The 18,204-nt window shown below is 38.1% G+C and overlaps 1 protein-coding gene across 1 annotated transcript; it reads left to right on the top strand.

Annotated features, from left to right (window-relative positions):
* The first annotated feature begins 16,042 nt into the window (after positions 1 to 16,042).
* LOC130843961 (uncharacterized protein C4orf46 homolog) lies at positions 16,043 to 16,378 on the top strand. The gene has a single exon (XM_057719896.1). The coding sequence runs from the start codon at positions 16,043 to 16,045 to the stop codon at positions 16,376 to 16,378; it is 336 nt and encodes a 111-aa protein (XP_057575879.1).
* The last annotated feature ends 1,826 nt before the right edge of the window (positions 16,379 to 18,204 follow it).

Here is an 18,204-nt window from a genome sequence, read left to right on the forward strand (position 1 = left end):
TCTCCACCACTTCTTCCCTTTGATCAAACCCAGCCAGAAACCAGTGTCCTAGAGACAGCCTACAGAGGTCAGATCCTCCTGTGAAGCAGAGCAAACAGGTTGGAACTAGCCCATATGTGATCCACTTCTGACAAATGAAAGAAAGTCAACCAGGCAGTTTATGCCCACAATTTCCCTTGTCATAAGAGCAGTCACACAAGAAGAGACGGCCCCTTCTTCTGCTGAGTGTGGTTAGTCTGTGTGTGATGCTGGGAACTGCCATAGCCAACCTGTCACCAGGAGGGACGAGGGAAGACAAGGAGGGTGGAGGGAAGACCCAGCATCTGCAGTAATGTTATTCAGGCAATGAATTAATGACTCCTGAAGCCACTCTTCTTTAAAACATTCTTTTTCATGGATTATCTTCATTTGTATTATTCAAGGCACATGGATTTGTTTTTTCCTAAAATGATGCAGTCTGTCTTCTAACTACCTACTATAGAAATTCTCACCAAATGCCTCCAGTAGAGCTTTCATAGTGTACTAATAATTAAAGCAATCAAAAAGAGTGACATCTGAAGCAAGACCTCAACATCAAAGTAAATAATGGGAGTCAGAAGACATAACCCCATGCACTGGGAGGATGTGTGAAATCTCCACAACAGACTGAAAACATCAAAAAAACTGGTGTAAATAAGACTTGCTGAGTCAATAAAACTAGTTGTTCTGCATATGTGATCACAAACAAAGGGCTTGTCTCTTCCTATCACATCAGACTTCAGTGTCATTGACTAGAATGCCAGATGCTTTGGCAGAGGTTGGACACAACCTCGGATACTGACTTGGGACAATCACGATGTCCGAACTGACAGGTTCCCACTATGACAAGGACACTGGACTTTAAAGCTCCATTTGTTCTGTTTTCATTCCCTTCATGTTGAGATATGTTCTGACAAAGAGCAACTCGGGATAGGTGTTTATTCTGTTGTATCAAAGATTTACATTTTTAAAATATCATATTCCCACTATAAACATGAGCCTTAGAGTTTTATATAGGAGGTTATTTATATTAATATATCCACCAGAACTGCTGTGGAGGAAGAAATGAACCACTGTACTCGTGAGTTATTAAACAAAATGCCTTCAGTGTGTGAGGAGATTAAATAAAGCCATGAAGGGCAACATGGGAGATGGACTTGAACATGAAACATGAGTTGGCCCCAGATGCACTTTGTGGTCTTGGGTAAACCACTTAATCTCCATGATGCTCAATTTTCTTACTGGAGAAAGGGGATCATCGTGCTGCATCCCCCTCCAGACTTTTGAGGGGATTAGAGTGTACGATACACATCAAGTACTCACACAATTTGGGGCATGTACTACAAGCTCAGAAAGTATTAGTTTCATACCTAGATCATCTCAACCTGAATGTAACTGCTTCAGAAAGCTGCTGGGACCTTATTCCTGCTCAAGCTAGAACTCAGAGGTTATACAACCATACCCACTGATCATAGCACACAAAAAACATTTAAATAATATCTATTCTCCCATGCAACTAAAACAGAGCCCATCAAGGGACTGTAGTTCAGTATTTTATCTCCATAACTCAGTCCAGTACCTCAACATCACACAGCAGGCATGTTAATTAAGGATTCTCAGAGGGAGTTGTTATTCTTTTCTGTTATTCTTGTCTTTTGCTTTTGTCTGCATTTCCCCATCAATCCACTTTATATGTGGAGACGGCAGGCTACCTACCACCAGACCTAAGCAATTTGGCTTAAGAAGTCAAAGAACTTGAGGAAATGTGGTTTTCAACACCCTTCTATCAAATATAGATAAAACTTTCCTTGTTGGAATATAGAAAATGTCATTCTCTTTAAGACATCCACACTATGCTGCTGTAATTTGAATAGTTTGCATTCCCTTCCACAATATTTCTGCCTGGAGGAAAGGCATCTACGAATTTTGATCTTAAAATAAATGCTGCTTAAGAGGAAATCTGGGCGAGAAGAAAGTGAGGGACTCAAAGGAATGAAAGATGAAAGAAGTGTGGGGACAGACAGAGGATGGGTGGAGTCAGTGTGACTCCTGTAAACACTGGCTGAATTACAAAAATCAAGGTCAAAAGACCCCAAAAAGCATTTAAATGCTGATTTTACTCTAGAAGACTTTTTCACCATTTGCTTCTGTGCTCATTTCTGCATAGGGTCATCAAAGCAGCTAACTCTGGGCTCTAAATCACCCTATTTATAGAACTAAGTTAAAACACACACACAGTAGCAAAAAATTGGGGCACGGCAATGTTGAGAAAGAAATGGTCAAGGAAGTAGTATCATCCACTGTTATTATGTCTTCCTCATTTGTTCACCATGTATCTAACAAAGGTGAATACCTGTGGCTTGAATAATGTTGCTTTCATTATGCACTGAGAGTTCAAGTGTTCAATTCTGTTAAGAATTTCCCTAGATTATGCATCAATATCTGAAAACAGAAGCCTCGAGCTCAGCTCTATCACCTATAGAATGTACCACCCAGAGGATGTCCTCCCCGACAGGACTGCAGAGTCTCTGCTTCCTCACCTAGAAATCAGCCCCATCCATCCCCCAGACAGACGGTAGCCCTAAGAGGGGCCTGGGGAACCCCAATGACACTCCCATACTCCACACCAGGACACACTGGCCTCTACATCAGTGCTGATGTTGTCCCCTAGTCCTGATCAGTGTTTTCTAATAACCAACTCACTGCTTTATTCATCTATCCCATTCTCTAGTCTATTATTTTTTTTTTTTTTGAGGTACAGGCCCTGGTAATCTCTCCTGGTAGATGTTCAGAAACCTACCAACTCATCACCTGCCTCCCCCACTCACCCACCCACAAGAATCAAGTTCCCCAGGTTTGCTTCTGAGACATGTTCCCCTCTTACAAAATCTAGACTTTAAACTATCTCCACACTCTGACCCATTCTACATTCATTACTGCTTCTAAAAAACATTCACCACGGATATCCTACAAGCACACCTTCTAGATATTCCCTTGAGAATTACAGTACTAATACAATTCCTGGCAGAAGTACCTAGCCTTTTTTTTTTTTCAAGGCTTTGCAGGGTATGTTTATGTAAATAGCTAAAGAAAGTTAAAATGATTGCTGTTGTTGGGTTTACATCCCAGAAAAGAATGTGGGTTTTGCTATGTATTTAGGTTCAGTGCAACAACTAAAGTTGTTAATATAAAATACCATATAAAAGAACTGCAAGGAACATATTACAGTCAAATTCGGTTGAGTTTGTTGTGTATTAAGTTGCTGCAACAAGGGAGAGCGAGGGCAGAGGAACATGGAGCTTCAGATGTGGAATTGGTGGAGCGGGGCTGGGGGGCGGGGGGCGCTTAGTAAAGGGTGTGCGCATGTGCGCTGCTGAGAGCTTCAGAAGGATGCGGGAAATAGAGCACTAGCTCCTGCTATGGTTTAGACATTGGGTACCCCAGCAATCTTTGTCCAGGAGACAAAAAGGATAAAGTGGGGCTGAGGGAGTCATTGGTGAGAAGAAGCAGTCAGTTGAAAGATGAGAAATGGTTGGTCACCTTTCAGTCACCATGTGGCCTTGGAAAGTATTGTTACATAACTGTGGCCATATGCTGTTAGGATTTTTCTTTGCTTTGATTTTTTTTTTAATTTTTATTGGAGTATAGTTGATTTAAAGTGAGGATATTCTTTTAGATTTTTTTAGGCACATAATAATCTGACTACCACCAGGGCTAGGAGAGAACTGAGGGTCTTACGTCCTTGGGAAATACAAAGTGAAGATATGGTTGGAATACTGCATTCAGAAAACCCTTATCTGAAGCTCTGTACCTGTTCTAGAAACAGAGCTGCTTTTCTGTGTCACAGTGACCCTCATGGCTCTGACCTTTCAGACAAGAGTAATATGTTCCCTTGTCCCAAATACAATTTCAAACAGCAAAGTTTGAAATCATGTGTGATTTTAGAGACAGTTTTCTCAGCACTATGCACCTGGTGTTAATTAACAAAAGCAATTTTTATGAGTTCATTATCGTAAGTTTATTTTAGGTTTATTTTCTAAAGAAAGAAATGATTTTTTAGTCATAATTGTTAGGAAGGAGCTGGCCAAGTAAAAATTATTTCATTCTTAGAACAGCAGGATTTGCTTCATTAAATATTATAATCTTACCATACTAAGAGAACTCTATTTCCTTCTCTGAAAATCCTCAGCATTTAGTAAATTGTCTACTATTTTTGCTTAACAGAGAGAATTCATTTTTAAAATGTTTTTGTGCAAAGTTGCAATCTCTGTGGATTTTCCCTTAATGTTTAATAACATGAGAAGTATTACAATCATTGCTCCAGTCTTGCTAATTTTATACAATATTCATCTTCATGGTTACCATGGAAAGAACCAGGATTTTTCCATCTCAAAGTGCTTTTGTTTCTAACCTCATAATTCATGATCTTCCCTGAGCACATGCAGGAAAAAGAAAAGGTTTTCTGCATTTTGATGAGGTGATGAGCACTGTGCATTTTGAATTCATGAAGACGTATTAAGTGTAACTATGTCTCTGTCCTTGTGCAAAGTCTCTTGGATACCAAGATGAACAAGAGCTAGCAGCTCTGTCTCTCATACTGTTTATCTAAGAGTCTTAAAACAAAATGTTTCCAAATTCATCAACAATAAATATTTTATAATTGAGTAGTAGACTTGTACAAAGCAAATTACTTAGGGGACACCCCGAGAGTATACTTCCACGTATTAGTGTAAAGGCATAACCCCAGTCCCTTGCCAATGTGGAAGAATGTCCTATGGTAGATGTTTGTGTTATCTGACCAGAGGCCGAGAGCAATTCAATCAATAAAACTTTAAAATACATCATTTCTTAGAAATCACAGGACCATTAGTCTTCATGGTGTCATTGAATTGTCCCTATTGGATTAACTAATTGATGCTCAAAACAATAGTTTACTCATTTTTACAAGGGAAAAATAAGAATGGATTATTGCTTTCCAAAGAACAGAAAGTCTGTTATGGATGATACAAGGAATTATCTTCTGTTACAGATGCACGCAGAGAAGAAAAAGTAATTTATGTGTTTTTAAGTATTCTTTTCCCATTTATCATCAATCATCACTCATTATACCACATTAATTTTAACAGAGCATGTTTAAACGTCACCCAGTGTGCTGCTAAGATGTATGGCAGAGAGGAAGGGAACCAATATTTATTTACAAGTCTATTAGTTTTGGGAAAAAATGACATACTCTTTGGTTTCCCACTCCACCTTTTTTTAAAGTTGTTTCAACCATAATGCATTCACCCTTGAAAATGTTAGCTTTTTGAGCAGTAGGACCCTTATAGTAACACCTGACTTCAAAGAGAAAGATGGTGAGCCAATTCAACAGAAGTACAGTCGTTACCATGTGTGGACACTTTTACCTCTTGTCTTACTCTCCAATACCTCCCCTCCCACATCTCATTTTTTTATGTCCACTAACACAATCATCCCACCTGCTCTGAGGCTAAGCTTTACTTCTACAATGTTTTATCTTGTCTCTGCTATAAGGTCTCCCAAATCAGTTTGACTAGTTAGGGATGTTTTATAGCCAATGGCAGGTGGGCACAGCCCTCTGACTACAGTTTATTGGAGATTCAGCTACATCCAAGTCCAGCAACTTCTCAGTAACCTCATCACCACCATCCTGGTCTAAGCCACCATCACCTCCCATTGGATGATGGCAATAGTTCTCTGACATCTCCTTGCTGTCCTTACCAAGACGGCAGTCAGAATGATATTTTCAAAGTTTAAGTTGGATCATGTCACTTCCCTAATCAAAATGATGGTGGCCTTGTAGAATGAGTTTGGGAATGTTCCTTCTTCTGCAATTTTTTGAAACAGTTTTAGAAGGATAGGTGTTAACTCTTCTCTAAATGTTTGATAGAACTTGCCTGTGAAGCCATCAGGTCTGTTTATTGGGAGTTTTTTAATCACAGTTTCAATTTCAGTGCTTGTGATTGGTCTGTTCATATTTTCTATTTCTCCCTGGTTTAGTCTTGGGGGGTTGTACCTTTCTAAGAATTTGTCCATTTCTTTCAGGTTGTCCATTTTATTGGAATATTGTTGTTTGTAGTAGTCTCTTATGATCCTTTGTATTTCTGTGGTGTCAGCTATAACTTTTTTCATATCTAATTTTATTGATTTGAGTCCTTTCCCTTTTTTCCTTGATGGGTCATACTAAGGGTTTATCAATTTTATCTTTTCAAAGAATCGGCTTTTAGTTTCATTGATCTTTGCTATTGTTTTCTTTGTCTCAATTCACTTTCCTATTCAAAATTACAGAATTATTCCCTAGTTAACTTAGAGTAAAATCCAAAATCTTACCCTGGCCAACAAGGCTCTGTGGGATCTGACTCTTCTCACTTCTCTGACTGCCCCTACAATCAGTCTCCTCCTCACTCTGTCTACTTCTGCCACCCTGGCCTCTTCCCTGCTCCTTGACCAAACTAGACAAAGTCCTCTTTTGGAACCAGGGCTCTAATTGTTCCTCCTGCCCAAACACTGTTCCTCCTGATATCTGCTTGCCCAGAATGACCAGTCTTTTCTCACATCTCACTTATCAAGGAGGTCTACCTGAACATCCAATTAATACTTGAGTCGTGTCTCTTTTAAGCAGAATACAGTAGGGCTTTGATTTTATATTCAGCTTGGAGATCTGAGACTTTCTCTTAGAGAATTTTAGAGCATTTGCATTTTTTATAATTACTGATGTACTCGTGACCGTTTATACCATATGGCTGTCTGTTTTTAATTTGATACACGGCGAAGGTTAATTTGGTTAATTTTATGTGTCAACCTGACTGGGTTACAGGATGCCCAGATATCTGATTAAACATTATTTCTGGTGTCTGTGAGGGTGTTTGTGGAAGAGATTAGCGTTTGAATTGGTGGACTGAGTAAACCAGACTGTCCTCTGCCATGTGGATGGTCATCATTCAATCCATTGTGAACCTGAATGGAATAAAAAAAAAAAAAGGAAGAAGGTTCGAATTCTCTGTCTGCCTGACTGTTGAGCTGAGACATTGGTCTTCTCCTGCTCTTGGACTTGAACTCACACCAGTGGCGTTCCTTGCTCTCAAGCCTTTGAATTTGGACTGGAAGTTACATCCCCAGCTTTCCTGGGTCACCAGCTTACAGATGGTGGAACTTCTCAGCTACCATAACATGTAAGCCAATTTCTTATAATAAATATCTTTATATACATCCTATTGGTTCTGTTCCTCTGGAGAATCCCGACTAATACAAACACCGTTTTTATATTCTTTCTTCTTTCCAAATTTCTTTTGAACATATCACATAGTTTTGGTTTATCCATATGAGCTCTATTGAATTATTATTCATTTGTATCCTGTTATTTTATCCAGGACATTTACAACATTCATCCTTATTACAGTAGAAAGCAAATTATCTTTAACATTTTACTAATATTTCTTAAACTTTAGAAGATTTTAACTCTGCCCTATTTTAAATCCTATAATATATTATTGTTGTTTTTAGCACTCACTGTTCATCAACATGTACTGCGTGTTTATCATTTCTACTGTTCTTCACCCTTTCTGCATTTACTGATTTTTCATCAGGCATCATTTTACTTAGACTGCTTAACATTTATTTTCATATAAGATAGTTGGTAAAAAAAATTCTCTGACTTTCTGTTTTTCTAAAAATGCCTCCATTTAAGCTCCTATTCTTTTTTTTAAAGCTCTTTATTGGAATACAATTGCTTTACACTGTTGTGCCAGTTTTTGCTGTACAACAAAGTGAATCAGCTGTATTTACACATATATCCTCATATACCCTCCCTCCCGTGACTCCCTCCCACCGTCCCTATCCCAGCCCTCTAGTCAGCAGCCATCATCGAGTTGATCTCCCTGTGTTATGCAGCATAAGCTTCTATTCTTGAAGGAAGTTCCCTCTAATTGTGGAATTCTAGGATGGTAACTCCATGCTCCCAAGCAACTTAAAGACATTACTCCATTATTCTCTGGGTTTTTATCATTTTTATTGAAGAGTCCATTGTCAGGCTTTTTCACTATTGCTCCATTGAAGACATTGTGTCCACCCATTTCCTAATCCAGTCCTTGCTGCTTCTACGTTTCCCTCTGTCTTTGCTTTCCAACATGTTCATTGTAAGGTAGGTGTTTCTCTTTCACCTCATCTTCATTGGCATGCACATAGCTTCTTGAGTCTGTAGGTTGTTGTCTTTCATCAATTTTGGAATATTCTCAGTTATCACGCCTTTAATTTATTGCTTTATTCACGCCTCTCTCCCCATCCAACTCTCATCACAACATTGAGCATTATAATTATGTCCCACACATCACTTTTGCATTTTCTTTGTTTTCAAATCTATTTTCTCTCTGAAATTCAGTTTGGAATTTTTCTATTTGACCTCTCTTCCAATTCACTCATCTCCCATCTGCAGCACATAAAGTCATATCAAGTAGTTGCTTGTTTTAGTTATTGGATTTTTCATCTTTAAAATTGGTACTTACTACTTTTTACAGATTCCAATTTTCTGGTGAAATTATCCATCGTCCCATCTATTTTCTATGTTTTCTCTATTTCTTGAATACATTTACCAGATGTATTTTAAAGTATTTTTCTCCTCATTCTGATAGCTGGTTCACCTATATGACATTTCTGTTTAGTTTTAGATTTTATCATGTAGTTTAATCTCTTCATATACCTAAAATATTTGTATTAAATAACAGATATTGCATATAAAAATATAGAAGTTTCTGGAGTTTTTATATTACTGTCACTGTTAAAGTTTTCTTAAAGTTAAGAATTATTTTTCCTCCCTTTAAGATCATTTTGTCATAATTTGGTACAGAATTTGATGGTCTAACATTGTTTCACAACTATTACCAAACTTTGTATTTAAGAGACATCTAAGCCAAACCAATTTTATTGGGAAAAGAGGAAGAAAATACAGATGTAAGGCAGGAAAAAAAATTGCTCTCAATTTTCAGACAGCTTAAAAACATATACTTAATATGCTATGCTGGTGGATTTGTAGACTTGATAAAGAGCTACATTAATTCCAGTATTATTCAGTGGCCATGTAGACAACATCAGTGATGAGACAGAGAAAGTTATGATACTTTCCTTTCTTTTATGCTGAGAGGGAAGTTTCTAAGAGGTGGCACAAAATGATAGAAAAAGAACATAGCTGAGAGTTAGCTGTAACTGGGCCAGCTTTGAAACACATCTCTGAATTTTTGGTTTATTATCTTCATCCATAAAGTAGAGATAATATCTTCCCCATAGTATTGTTATAAGGCTCAAATATAATTACTGTGTCTGGCACAGGGTGGGAAATAAATTCATGGCTATATTTCAGAGCATTGGTTTGTGTTTGTTTGTTTGAACAACTGGTTTGCTCAGAGAATCCTAAACATGAGCTATTCTACAGCTACAAACAGAGAAATAGGAAACCTTCATACACACCACTGAATCCCTGTACAATAGCTAGCCCTTTTTGCATCATTCCTATGGGAGAAAAATTGAGACACTAGAAGTAAGAATAAGAAACTCCAGAGCAACTTCTTACTACTTGAGAATCACTGAAGGTCTGCCACAGAAGCACATATCCTGCAATCATTCTAGAACACGGAGCAGCTCCTTAACTCAGCCCTTCAGTTCTTCTTTCAAGAATTTCATGAACTGACCTTTTCATTTCCCTTCCTTGCTTCCAGAGTTTTCCTGAAATCTAAGACTTGCTAATACAGTACAATATAAACCCTTACCTTGTACCATTTTCCCTAAGCATTGCACATGGTCTGTTTTTACTAGACACTTTTATTGCAAGCAACTTCAATGTAATGTGACATAGGATCAAAAATATCAGAGAACGCTAAGAAAACTTAAAAATCATTAATAAGAGCCATTTATCCCTGATCTTTCTTGAAGTATAAATATGTTTAAGCTTGATAATACTTAACTTTCTTCACCAGCTGGGAGACAATCCTAATAAATTCATTAACTTGATGGGCGATGGGATTAAACAGTTCAAGGAGCAGGAACGTTTCTCAAAAGAAACTTTTGTTCCAATACAGGAAAATCAAATCATATCCTTTCTTCTCCTTAGCACCCAAGGAAATCTGGCAGACTTTATTCTAATGCTCTGCCATCATTGCCGTTTTTTAAGAAGAAGCCCCATTATGGCAAAGAGTGAAATTTGCCTAGGACCCTGGAGGCCATTCAGAGGCACAGAAAAAGAAGTGGGATGGTTATTAGACTCCCTGATAATTACAATCAAGATCATAAACATCTGAGGTTCAAAATGTCCTCTCAATAAGATGCAGATTGCTCAATGTGTATGCTTGACAAATAATGGGAGAAAATTCATTAGGTCCTAGTTAACCTGTCTTCTTCATGGTTCCTTCTAAAGCAGAAACCACCATTTATTCAGCAATGACCCAGTCCTCATCCTGTTGCCATCACAGGTCAGCCACACATCTGCAGGAGCTACTCCAATCACTCGCCAACATTAATGAATATATGAGGGTGAGTCAAAAATTATCCGCACTCCAGTTATATTAAAACTTCTGTTGGCCGCACTGTCTTATCACTTTCCATTCAAGGCTACTGTCTCCCCAGTCACTGCTGTGCAGGTGTGAATGTGTTACATCAGTTCATTTGTAACTGTGGTGCAAGCAAAAATGGATGCCCCACTTGTGATTTGCATGAAAGCAGAGCAGCATGCAATTATTCACTTTTTGTGGTCTGAGGAGGTACCTGGTGCCGTTATTTACTGAAAACTTTGTATGCAGTATGGAGAAAGTGTTTCGTCACGAAGAAGTGTTTATGAATGGATAGAGAAGTTCAAGGAAGGTAGCACAGTGTTAGCCATCGAGAAGGGGCCTGATGCCATCCACATCCATGGCTGATGAAACAATGAGCATACACGTGAAGTGATTCTGTCGAATAGACGAGTGACAGTGGATTATGTGGCAAATCATTTGCAAATCTGCCATGCCTCTGCCTATGAAATAATCCATGACAGATTTAGGTTTTGGAAAGTTTGTACTGAAGCCTAAACTTTGGATTAAATGCAGAGGACTGCTACCCAAGGGCGCTGTGATCTTGCATGACAATGCACATCCACACACTTCTGCCCTCACTGTCGACACTCTGCAAAAACTTGTTTTGAGGTGTTAAAGCATCCTCCCTATAGTCCTGATCTTGATCCATTGAACTTTCACCTGTTTGGTCCCCCGAAAGCAGCCCTATGAGGATGAAGGTTCACTTCTGATGAAGTGAAGACAATAGTGCATTTGTGGCTCACAGCTCAGCCTAAAATTTTTTTAATGAGGGACTATGAAAACTTGTTAACAGATAGACAAAGTGCATTGAAAAGCAAGGAGATTAAGTCAAAAAAATTATGTATTTGTCTTTTCTAAAAGTTAATTAAAATAAATTCTACAGCCAGAGTGCAGATAATTTTTGACTCACCCTCATACAAACTTAATCACTGAATTACATTCAGTTAAGTACACTTTTGGCCTGCAATCTGCAACACTGATAAGCTAACATACAAATGTGATGAGGTACCAATTTTATATGTTAGAAATGAAAACAAATTAAAGCAGACTTCCTGCCGCTCAGACATCTCCAAGAGTTATTTACAAGGAAGTAAAAGACAACCAGCTCTCCTGTATTATGTTTCTTGGTAACAGAATGATTCACCTGCGAGTACTAGATGTCGTCTGAGGGTCCATGCTTTCTTAGAATAAAATCCAGCACCATGTCACCTTGTGTATGTTCTACAGGATACCAGCCCCATCTCCCTTCATTAGAAATCATACCATCACTAAAACATACTGCCAGGCATGGTCTCGGATACGCTTATCAATAATGTGTTTTCTTGGAAGACACTAGTGATTTTGGCTATTAAAATAATTTATAGCAAATTTGAACATACAGTTTCTTGGGGGCAGCCATATCATATTTACATCCAGGCACCTCATTAAGTAATATTTGATGTCATAATGCCCAGACAATTCACTTGGAAAATACAGGCAACTATTTTGTATAGTGTAGGTAAAATGTCCTGATATCAACTCCTTATTTTTAAAATATTCATATTTGTGGCATAAAATATTATGGAAAACCTTATTACATGTTCTGGAGTTTTCTGAAAGGACTGTGATCATCCTTATGAATAATCCAAACTTCCCAGAAAACAAAATTTCAGCCCCCAAACTTATTTCCCTAGAATGCTTATAATACTCAGAAGTGGCCCAAAACACCTTTTTAGATGATTAACCAGATGTTGAGTTGAAAAATGTTTAACATATTAATTAATGAATATCTATAGGTGATTTTATTTAATTTTAGTATATTAAAATAACTAATAAAGTTGCAAAAATGTTCTTGGTAAGTTTGTGGGAATGTATTAAAGTGTCATAGGGACTTCCCTGGTGGTGCAGTGGTTGGGAGTCTGCCTGCCAATGCAGGGGACACAGGTTTGATCCCTGGGCCAGGAAGATCCCACATGCTGTGGAGCAGCTAAGCCCGTGCACCACAACTGCTGAACCTGTGCTCTAGTGCCGGCAAGCCACAACTACTGAGCCCACGTGCTGCAGCTACTGATGCCCGTGCGCCTAGAGCCCGTGCTCCGTAGCAGGAAGAGGCCACCGCACTGAGAAGCCTGCATACCGCGGCGAGGAGTGGCCCCCGTTCACAGCAGCTAGGGGAAGCCTGTGCACAGCAACAAAGACCCAATGTAGCCAATAAATATAAATAAATTTATTAAAAAATGAATGTGCATAGAAAATTATCTTCTGAAGAACTTTGGCGGTGGTTACTCACATACAGAAGTGCCCAGAAACAAACAGACCAGAGGCTCACTAAGTTTTTTGAGGAAGCTACATGACCAAAACCTGTAGTTTTCAAAAACCTGTGCATATTCAAACTGCAAAACAATCCCCCGGACCCTAAACTGGGAGAAGAGGAACTGGAGAAGCCCAACAACATCCATTCTAGATGTTTCCATGAAGAATAAGAACCAAGGAAGAGACAAGAGGGCAGACAGCAGTATCAGCAGTATTTCATCTTGTGGAACTGAAAACCACAGCCACAGAAAGATACAGAAAATGAAAAAGCAGAGGCCTTTGTACCAGATGAACGGACAGGATAAAGCCTCAGAAAAACAACTAAATGAAAAGGAGATAGGCACCCTTACAGAAAAAGAATTCAGAATAATGATAGTGAAGATGATCCAGGACTTTGAAAAAAGACTGGATGCAAAGATCGAAAAGTTTACCAAAGACCTAGAAGAATTAAAGAGCAAACAAACAGAGATATGCAACACAATAATTGACAAGAAAAATACACTAGAAGGAACCAATAGCAGATTAACTGAGGCAGAAGGGTGAATAAGTGACCTGGAAGACAGAATGGTGATCATCACTGTTGCAGAAAAGAATAAAGAAAAAAGAATGAAAAGAACTGAAGACAGCCTAAGAGACCTCTGGGACAATGTTAAATGTGCCAACATTCGCATTATAGGGGTCCCAGAAGGAGACGAGAGAGAGAAAGGACCTGAGAAAATATTGGAAGAGATTCTAGTTGAAAACTTCCCTAACATGGGAAAGGAAAGAGCTACCCAAGTACAGGAAGCGCAGAGAGTCCCAGGCAGGATAAATCCAAGGAGAAACATGCCAAGACATATAGTAGTCAAACTGACAAAAATTAAAGACAGAGAAATATTATTAAAAGCAACAAGGGAAAAATGACAAATAACATACAAGGGAACTCCCATCAGGTTAACAGCTGATTTCTCAGCAGAAACTCTGCAAGCCAGAAGGGAGTGGTACGATATATTTCAAGTGATGAAAGGAAAGAACCTACAACCAAGAATACTCTACCCAGCAAGGATCTCATTCAGATTTGATGGAGAAATCAAAAGCTTTACAGACAAGCAACAGCTAAGAGAATTCAGCACCACCAAACCAGACCTACAACAAATGCTAAAGGAACTTCTCTAAGCGGGAAACATAAGAGAAGAAAAGGACCTACAAAAACCAACACAAAACAATTAAGAAAATGGTATTAGGAACATATACATCAATAATGACCTTGAATGTAAATGGACTAAAGGCACCAACCAAAAGACACAGACTGGCTGAATGGATACAAAAACAAGACCCATATATATGCTGTCTACAAGAGACCCACTACAGACCTAGGGACACATACAGATGGAAAGTGAGGGGATGGAAAAAGATATTCCATGCAAATGAAAATCAAAAGAAAGCTGGAGTAGCGATACTCATATCAGATAAAATAGACTTTAAAATAAAAAATGTTACAAGAGACAAGAAAGGACATTACATAAAGATCAAGGGATCCATCCAAGAAGAGGAGATAACAATTATAAATATATATGCACGCAACATAGGAGCACCTCAATACATAAGGCAAATGCTAACAACTATGAAAGAGGAAATGTAAGGCAGAAATAGAGACACAGGTGTAGAGAACAAACACATGGACACCAAGTGGGGAAAGCAGGGAGGGTTGGGGGGAATGAATTGGGAGATTGGGATACCAAATTGTACACTCTAAATATATGCTGTTTATTGTCTGTTAACTGTATCTCAATAAATGTTCTTAAAAAATAAATAAAAATTTAAAAAATAAAAACAATTACTTCCAATAGGTTCTCTAATAGAATTGAAGGCTATCTAAATTTCACCCAGAAGAGAAATTCTTCCATATAATGCCATAAAAGCATAAAGCAATCATGAATAAGCAAGGAGAATTCCTCCCCACAGACCATCTCTAGAATCCCAGGGTTGATTATACAGGCTATCATGGCCTTTATCTGGTTTTACATCTTAGCTCCAGCCCTTAACAACACAGGAAACAGACCTGAAAATAAGAAAAGGAGGCCTTTGCTAAACAAATGAAATGAAAATAACAAAAGGTTTTGGTAGGAAAGCAGCTAAAGAATATGAATAAAGTCACCTATTGGTATTTAATACAGACTTATCGAGTCATACAAAATCAGATATTTAACTGTTCTTACCTACAAAACAGCAATTTCATATAGTTCAAATCGTTACTACAAATGAAATTATACGTAACATATATAGAAGGTAAAATGACAGAAAGGCAATTGGAAAACACAATTATCAATAATAATAAAAAAAAGAACCAAGGAAGAACCTTCCAGAGAGTCTGTTCAGGGGCCCTGTAAGGTGGTGGAGAGGGAGTTTTCCCCAGAAAACAGAACCCCAGGAAGCCAGGTGGGCTAATGAGGACCTGAGCCCCACCTCCCTTGTTACCCTGGACAGCAACTCAGGGACTGCAGACCTGAGCCTGGGCTCCACAGAACTGTAATGTGAGACAGAAGCAAGGAGGTGCAGAGGTGCAACAAGAAGAAGACAGAGAAGAGGAGGGTAGTCAAGAAGCCTCTCCTCTGGCTGTGAATGCCCCCTTTTCCATCAGCTACTACCCAAGAAAAAGTGTGGACCAAAGTTGATGGTAGGAACCAGACAGTGTGCTTAGGAAGCAGCTACACAACAAGGAAGAAGGAAGATGTTGTTGAAGAGTCTTGGCTGGAAGAACTCTTATTAGGCAGTGTTCATAGGAAACAGTAAATATATAAAAGAATCACTATTTTTAAACTTTAAAAATATTAATCTATATACAAAATACTGCATATAAAAACACTAAACACAGCCTAGTACAAATAAAAATAAAATTAATACAAATTAAAATACATGTTTTAAGAAAAAAGTCAAATAAATTTCAAATAGTAGGAGGTTGTCATCTTAGTTAAAAGTCATTATATTTTAGCCCATGGACAAATTTTTTATATATTAATCATAGTAATACCTTAACTGATATTTATTTGGATTAGTAACAAGAAAATTGTTTCCTTTACTCTTTTAATACTATTTATATGGCTTTGGGCTCGAGAGGTTGAAAGACGGTTGGTGTCGGTTCGGCCGCCGAGGTCCGGTCCCGCCGTGCAGCTCGCTCCATGGCGGACCGCGAGGAGCTGCAGGTTTCCCCGCCGCCGCCGCCCTCCTCTCCCGCGTCTTCAGACGCGTCTTCGGCATCTTCCCCGGGCACCCCGGGAGGTTTGGGCTGGCCGGTTCCAAGCAGGAGAAGCGGCCGGCCGGTGGACCCGCTGGAGGAGGTGGAGCTGCAGATCGGAGACGCAGGGTTTTCATTAACCAAACTTCTCGAAGCCACATCGGCAGTATCAGCACAAGTGAAAGAGCTTGCCTTCAAATGTACAGAAAATGCACGTTTCCTTAAAACATGGCGGGACCTCTTGAAAGAAGGCTATGATTCCTTGAAGCCTGACAACTGACTTGACTGTAATAATCCGTACTTGTTCATTTATGATTTTGCACATGTAGCATGTGGATAGGATAATCGCCAGCAGTTCCGTATACAGAAAATGGAATTTTTCTTGGTTTTCTTCATTTTGTGAAAACAGAATAATGATGTTACTTTTGATGCTGGCCCGTATTTGTTTACCTTTAAACACTTTGAAAGTTCTCTAAACCTCCAAAGAATCTTTTATGAAAGTTAATTTAATCACTAGATAATAATGCCACAGTGTTACCAGTAGCAAAGTAGGTGGAACATTATTCTTTTAGATTTGCAAGAAGATGCCAAAGATGGCAGTTTGAAGTTGAGCTTTATTTTATGGGCTAAGGGGGGTAACTTTCAGGTTACTAATGTTGGATCCAGCTCCATTAGGCTAAGTTCCCTAAAACCAATGATTGTCTTCTTTACTTCTATATTTCCAGCTCCTAGAACACTCTTACACAGCAGTCACTACATGTTTGTTGAATAAGAGTTGACAACATAATTAAAAGCTGTTTTTTCTTCCTGTTTTTAGCATGAAGATTTTAATTGTTTCTTGAAAAAAATTTGAGTCAGAACCTCAATGACTTGAAGGAAAATGTTATCTTTTTTTTTTAAACAGGAATTTGAACTTTGGTAACGCTTTTTAAGATATATGATATTTTTTGCCCTTCTGTGATGCTCTTCAAAAAAGCTTTTACTGAAACCTGTCTTGAAAGAATGCATATTTTTTTCTCTAAGGTTAACTGCTTTTTGTAGATCTTTCTCGTATTAAATGCTGTTGCATGTTTGTTCTCTTTAAAGTGCCTTATTAAAGTTATGGCTCTGTATTATTGCTTTAGGAACTTGGCAAGTAATAATTCTAAATTCTAAATGTAATAATTCTAAACAAGTTACTTTTTAAAATGCATCAATTTTAAATGATGTAATTATTTTCATATTATTTAATCTTCATGACAGTGTTCCATTTTACTTGTCTCGTATCTTACATTGCTCTCTCTCTCTCTTTCTGGTGGGTTTGTATCACATATGTCAATGATTAAGCCAACTAATTCTCTGCTGTATAACTTCTGGACACCTCTGATACGGCATCTTAATTCTTTGTCTATATGGAGGTATGCACAGAGCTATATTCCCAAGCCCCACCGTGGACCTGTGAAAGAGGCCACATGGATGGGTAAAGGATAGTTTTGTTTAGCATATTAGGTCATAGTTCTTGATTGATGTTTTATGTTGAAGATAACACATATGGTGTATTCCTATACCAAAGAGATGCTTGTTTTGATATTAGAAAAATATTTTTGTGTCATGAAAATGCAATTTTTAAAATGTACAAAAATAAACACCTGTCCAAAGCAAAAAAAAAAAAAAATACTATTTATAAAAAAAACTTTGTAAAGGAGTCCACATCAATGACTCGGTAATCACAGGGCAATCTAAAAAGTAAAATTTTTAATTAAATCAGTAGACTACTTATGTTTAATTATGCTCCTAGAGCACCAAATCTTATTCATCTACCAGGTATTTCCTACTACATCCCCAAAGCTATGATATTTGAAGCTTTGTTTCCAGAAAACCTCCATTAAATTTTCAATCCATCATTTTCATCTTACTGTAGAAATCAAGTTTTTTAGAAGGCCTTAACTATTCCTTTGATCTGTATTTCATTAATTCATGTAATTTTGAACTAATTAATTGGTCAGAATAACTGTCATCAAAAAGTCTACAAACAATAAATGCTGGAGAGGGTGTGGTGAAAAGGGAACCCTCATGTATTGTTGGTGGGAATGTAAACTGATACAGTCCCTATGGAGAACAGTATGG

Source organism: Hippopotamus amphibius, chromosome 2 (genome assembly GCF_030028045.1).
Source record: "Hippopotamus amphibius kiboko isolate mHipAmp2 chromosome 2, mHipAmp2.hap2, whole genome shotgun sequence".
Lineage (NCBI taxonomy): Eukaryota > Metazoa > Chordata > Mammalia > Artiodactyla > Hippopotamidae > Hippopotamus > Hippopotamus amphibius.

Bases quoted from the DNA above. Each gene is read 5' to 3' on its own strand.
- LOC130843961 (XM_057719896.1), top strand. From the start codon at position 16,043: ATGGCGGACCGCGAGGAGCTGCAGGTTTCCCCGCCGCCGCCGCCCTCC.